This window comes from Gobio gobio, assembly GCF_949357685.1.
Source record: "Gobio gobio genome assembly, chromosome: 14".
Taxonomy (NCBI): domain Eukaryota; kingdom Metazoa; phylum Chordata; class Actinopteri; order Cypriniformes; family Gobionidae; genus Gobio; species Gobio gobio.
Window position 1 is genome coordinate 44,331,940 of NC_137107.1, and position 6,152 is coordinate 44,338,091.

Below are 6,152 nucleotides of genomic sequence, written 5' to 3' on the forward strand. Positions count from 1 at the left end.
GATGGATGGATTGATACATTCATGGATGGATGGATGGATGGATGGATTGATTGATTGATAGATTCATCGATGGATGTATGTATGGATGGATTCATGGATAGATCCATGGATGGATGAATGGATGGATGGATAGATTCATGGATGGATGTATGGATGGATGGATTGATAGATTCATGGATGTATGTATGTATGGATAGATTCATGGATGGATGTATGGATGGATGGATTGATAGATTCATGGATGGATGTATGCATGGATGGATTCATGGATAGATCCATGGATGGATGGGTGGATTGATACATTCATGGATGGATGGATGTATGGATGGATTCATGGATAGATCCATGGATGGATGGATGGATTGATACATTCATGGATGGATGGATGGATGGATGGATTGATTGATAGATTCATGGATGGATGTATGTATGGATGGATTCATGGATAGATCCATGGATGGATGAATGGATGGATGGATAGATTCATGGATGGATGTATGGATGGATGGATTGATAGATTCATGGATGGATGTATGTATGGATAGATTCATGGATGGATGTATGGATGGATAGATTCATGGATGGATGGATGGATGGATGGATTGATAGATTCATGGATGGATGTATGTATGGATGGATTCATGGATAGATCCATGGATGGATGGATGGATGGATAGATTCATGGATGGATGGATGGATTGATAGATTCATGGATGGATGTATGTATGGATGGATTCATGGATGGATGGATGGATTGATTGATTGATAGATTCATGGATAGATGGATGGATTGATAGATTCATGGATGGATGGATAGATGGATGGATTGATAGATTCATGGATAGATGGATGGATTGATAGATTCATGGATAGATGGATGGATTGATAGATTCATGGATAGATGGATGGATTGATAGATTCATGGATAGATGGGTGGATTGATAGATTCATGGATAGATGGATGGATTGATAGATTCATGGATGGATGGATGGATGGATTGATTGATAGATTCATGGATAGATGGATGGATTGATAGATTCATGGATAGATGGATTCATGGATAGATTCATATATTAATGGATGGATGATTTTTACTATCAAGACAGTATTGCATGATAAATATTTTTTTTAAAAATTGTTGAACAGCCCTATATTAAACAGTTATAGTTTCTATATTTATATGCATGTGTATGTGTGAATGTGTAACGACTCATTGTCATTAATCCACAGGAAATCGAGCGTTGTGAGTCCAACCACCTGATAATCCTTTTCCGTGATGGAGGATGTCAGTTCCGGGCGCTGTACGTGTATTCCCCCGAGACAGAGGAGATCGTGAAGCTCAAAGGCACCGGGCCTCGAGCCATCAGCCGCAAAATGATCGACAGACTCTACAAATACAGCTCCGACCGTAAGCAGTTCAACGTCATTCCCGCCAAGTCCGTCTCAGTCAGCGTAGACGCTCTCACCATCCACGGGCACCTGTGGCAGGCCAAACGGCCCAGCACCTCCAAGAGAAAATGATCCTCCTTTCCATCGGCTCATCGGATTGATCCGCTGCTTTCTGATTGGCTTCCAGTCTCTTAAACTGCCGTTTTGCAAATGAGCAGGCCTCCTAATATCCTATTGGTCCACGAGCTTCTCAAATTCCAGAATAGACTCCTGCTTTCCTATTGGCTCACCGGCTGCTGCGCTCCCTTTGGCCACTGCGCTGTGACATGAGCAGAGCTAGGGAAGGCAGAAGTGGGTGGAGCTTGATGTTTGATTGACAGAGTTAATGAATGTGTTCTAGAATTATGCCATCGTTCAGTGTTGTTGTTTTTTTAGGCAGAAATCTGCATGTGGCACTTTTCTGTTTGATTTTACAGTAGTATTAATCTACACAGGAACGACTGACAACAAACACTCCCACTACTTGAATTATGAATTATGAATTATGGTTGCTCATGTTACACAGACGCGTGCGAATGTGCGTACGAACACATCCGGTGTTTTGCGTTTCTCATACCTCTCCATAAGCTGCTGTTCATCCGTGACACTCACTTTAGCAGTGCAATGCAATGAACATGTGACAAGAGACGTGTGTGTGTGTGTGTGTGTGTGTGTGTGTGTAGAAGTTGACCTTCGGCTCTTCATGGTTTTAAAATGTTTAAAATGGTTCTGTATTATCCATCTTTTCTTTCATGTATTCACGCTAGCTGCTGACAGTATTAATGTACTTTCATATTTCTTCACTGAGGAACCAGATTGTCCTAGAAACACATTGCCACTGATTGTGTGTGTGTGTGTGTGTGTGTGTGTGTGTGTGTGTGTGTGTGTGTGTGTGTGTGTGTGTGTGTGTGTGTGTGTGTGTGTGTGTGTGTGTGTGTGTGTGTGTGTGTGTGTGTGTGTGTGTGTGTGTGTGTGTGTGTGTGTGTGTGTGTGTGTGTGTGTGTGTGTGTGTGTGTGTGTGTGTGTGTGTGTGTGTGTGTGTGTGTGTGTGTGTGTGTGTGTGTGTGTGTGTGTGTGTGTGTGTGTGTGTGTGTGTGTGTGTGTGTGTGTGTGTGTTCAGTAAAGAATGTATGCACTCCAGGGTCTCCTGTGAGCAGGGCTTTCTGTTGTATATGATTGGATTGTACAAAACTTTGCTTTAACTTTTCTTTATTATTATTTACCATATATTTATTTTAAAGAAGAACACTGAAATTTAATAAATTATACAACCAAAATGACGTCTCATGTGGTGTAATTTTAGCCAGCATGGAAATTACAAATATCCTAATATTTTTATTCACTCGATTTTTTTCAACCAACAAGAAACTCCTTTGTATCCAACAAGGATAACAAGCAATTATTCATGCATTTTATCACTCAATTTTGCTTAAAATTGTTGCATAAACAAAACAAAACAAAAAATGTTGTGGTCTTTTGTGTGAATATCTAGCCTGACATCGATTCTAGTCAGAATATGAGTCTGATACTGCTCCATCCACTTGTAAAGTAAGGAACGCCGTTTCTGGGTCCAAGCCTCAATTCGTTTCATTTGAGAATGCCATCGACAGCCGTTTATGAGTGCTATTTATTCATATTAAACATCAAACATTTTAAATACAGTCTCTATGCTCACAGCGTTACAGATATTTATATTTTATCGATTTATAAAAGATTAATCACTGTCTGGCCATCTGGAATTTTGGTATGGAGATAAAGGTTATGATTATAATTTTTGTTGTTGTTGTATTACACCACATTGTGTGTGTATATTAGCACCGTTTGTTGTTTTTCTTGTGGCATGAGCGTTTGGACCATAGATATACATAATAAAGGCTAAATATCTTATGGCGGGATGTCTTACGTCATCACCGGCGGCCATTTTGTAACAGGCAAGCTTTCTGGCGGGCTCTGTGGTACCTGATGTAAGGTGAGTGATCTGCACGAACACAAATACTCTTATCTCACGGAAATCTTGATGGATTTACAAATGGTTTAGATTCTTACAAACGTTATTAACGTGGCTATAATTCTGGATGCTTGAACAAATTATGAATAATTATTCATAAGTATGCAGTGTCATAACTACATCTCTGACGTTTATAACAAACCAAACAGTTTGAAAATCGGTAGAAAATTGAAAAAATTAAAAAAAAGTAGCCTACATGCACCATTAAAACACAATGTTACGAGTGAGCGAGCCGACTGTGACAAGATGGCCGCCAGGTGCGGACGTCGACCTCCATTGGCCTGCAGAGCGGATGAGACATCTAGGCTGCGTTCGAAATCACGTACTATGTTAGTAGGTACTACATTTGAATTTGAACGAACTTCGCAACCGTTCAAAAAGTATGTTCTATATAGTATGAATGAATGTAATCTGGACGTACTACAACCGCCATGTTGTCATGATCATGTGACCTACCAGCGTCAGTTGCGTCCCATCACCTCCATTCATAAATCGTCTCCTGTGGCCTCATAGGATAGTAAGTGTCCATCGTATGCTCACTTCATAATCTCGCTGGAAGTAGTAGGTCATCCGGGTACTTTTCACCTACTGTTTTACGAATACTATGAATTCGGACATACTTCTCTGTTGGCGTACTGTTTTTCGCATACTATATAGTAGAGAAGTATTCGATTTCGGACGCAGCTTGATACTTTATTATGTACACTCACCTAAAGGATTATTAGTAACACCATACTAATACTGTGTTTGACTCCCTTTCGCCTTCAGAACTGCCTTAATTCTACGTGGCATTGATTCAACAAGGTGCTGAAAGCATTCTTTAGAAATGTTGGCCCATATTGATAGGATAGCATCTTGCAGTTGATGGAGATTTGTGGGATGCACATCCAGGGCACGAAGCTCCCGTTCCACCACATCCCAAAGATGCTCTATTGGGTTGAGATCTGGTGACTGTGAGGGCCATTTTAGTTCAGTGAACTCATTGTCATGTTCAAGAAACCAATTTGAAATGATTCGAGCTTTGTGACATGGTGCATTATCCTGCTGGAAGTAGCCATCAGAGGATGGGGACATGGTGGTCATAAAGGGATGGACATGGTCAGAAACAATGCTCAGGTAGGCCGTGGCATTTAAACGATGCCCAATTGGCACTAAGGGCCCTAAAGTGTGCCAAGAAAACATCCCCCACACCATTACACCACTACCACCAGCCTGCACAGTGGTAACAAGGCATGATGGATCCATGTTCTCATTTTGTTTACGCCAAATTCTGACTCTACCATCTGAATGTCTCAACAGAAATCGAGACTCATCAGACAAGGCAACATTTTTCCAGTCTTCAACTGTCCAATTTTGGTGAGCTCGTGCAAATTGTAGCCTCTTTTTCCTATTTGTAGTGGAGATGAGTGGTACCCGGTGGGGTCTTCTGCTGTTGTAGCCCATCCGCCTCAAGGTTGTGCGTGTTGTGGCTTCACAAATGCTTTGCTGCTTACCTCGGTTGTAACGAGTGGTTATTTCAGTCAAAGTTGCTCTTCTATCAGCTTGAATCAGTCGGCCCATTCTCCTCTGACCTCTAGCATCAACAAGGCATTTTCGCCCACAGGACTGCCGCATACTGGATGTTTTTCCCTTTTCACACCATTCTTTGTAAACCCTAGAAATGGTTGTGCGTGAAAATCCCAGTAACTGAGCAGATTGTGAAATACTCAGACCGGCCCGTCTGGCACCAACAACCATGCCACGCTCAAAATTGCTTAAATCACCTTTCTTTCCCATTCTGACATTCAGTTTGGAGTTCAGGAGATTGTCTTGACCAGGACCACACCCCTAAATGCATTGAAGCAACTGCCATGTTATTGGTTGATTTGATTATTGCTTTAATGAGAAACTGAACAGGTGTTCCTAATAATCCTTTAGGTGAGTGTATATCTATGGGTTGGACCCGTCGTCACTGCTGCGTGACGTCAGACTTAACAACCGAATTGGGCTGTGATTATGGGGCGAAAATGCCCCTGCACTCAATTGGATAGACCTACAACCAATCAGAGCGACGCATAGTTGTCAACAGAACTCAACTGCACGCACGCTGAAAGAAGTAGAAGAAGAAGATGAGTGTGAACGATCTTTGCCGGTGTTGTAAAAAGAATTTAAGGATACACTGAGTACTTACCAACACAATCATCATTTCTGAGAGAAATAGTGAAGGTGAATGCATATACGAACAAGTTCTCCATTTAGGATTAGAACGAATTCAACCCAAGCGCTCTTTGGTGACGTAGAGGATTACGTTACTGTTGATCATCTGTCCATCATCGTATAAAGCCCGCCCTGACAGTTTGATTGGTCCGAACAGCTCCTGTTCGAGTATACAGTAGTTGATCCACAACGGATCAAGTCCAGACCGAACTTGTAATAATGTGTTATAATTTGAGTGGTATGGTATTCAGCATGGCGTCGTTCGTCTTTGCGTCATTATGTCACGTCTGTATACATAAAGAAGGAGTCCGGCTAGTAGGCTATCGCATGTGAGGATGCTGCAGGTGGTGGATCATTTATAGCCTTTTCTCACAGCGGATGGAATAACTAAATTTATCATTTTGATGGCAGATTGTAATCCAGAAAGGTCCAAACGACAATCATCAGTGACAACTTCATCCGTAGTCAAAAGCAAAGCTAATGTTGTTAACATTAACAATTTGAGAACAAAGTATAAGA

The 6,152-nt window shown here is 41.4% G+C and overlaps 1 protein-coding gene across 1 annotated transcript in view; it reads left to right on the forward strand.

Moving 5' to 3' along the window:
- Positions 1-2,703, forward strand: part of camsap1a (calmodulin regulated spectrin-associated protein 1a) — a 40,952-nt gene extending 38,249 nt beyond the window's left edge. Inside the window, exon 19 of the mRNA XM_079835809.1 lies at positions 1,232-2,703. Within this exon, the coding sequence (XP_079691935.1) occupies positions 1,232-1,522 (291 nt within the window). The 3' untranslated portion in view covers positions 1,523-2,703. The remainder of the gene's footprint in view (positions 1-1,231) is intronic.
- The last annotated feature ends 3,449 nt before the right edge of the window (positions 2,704-6,152 follow it).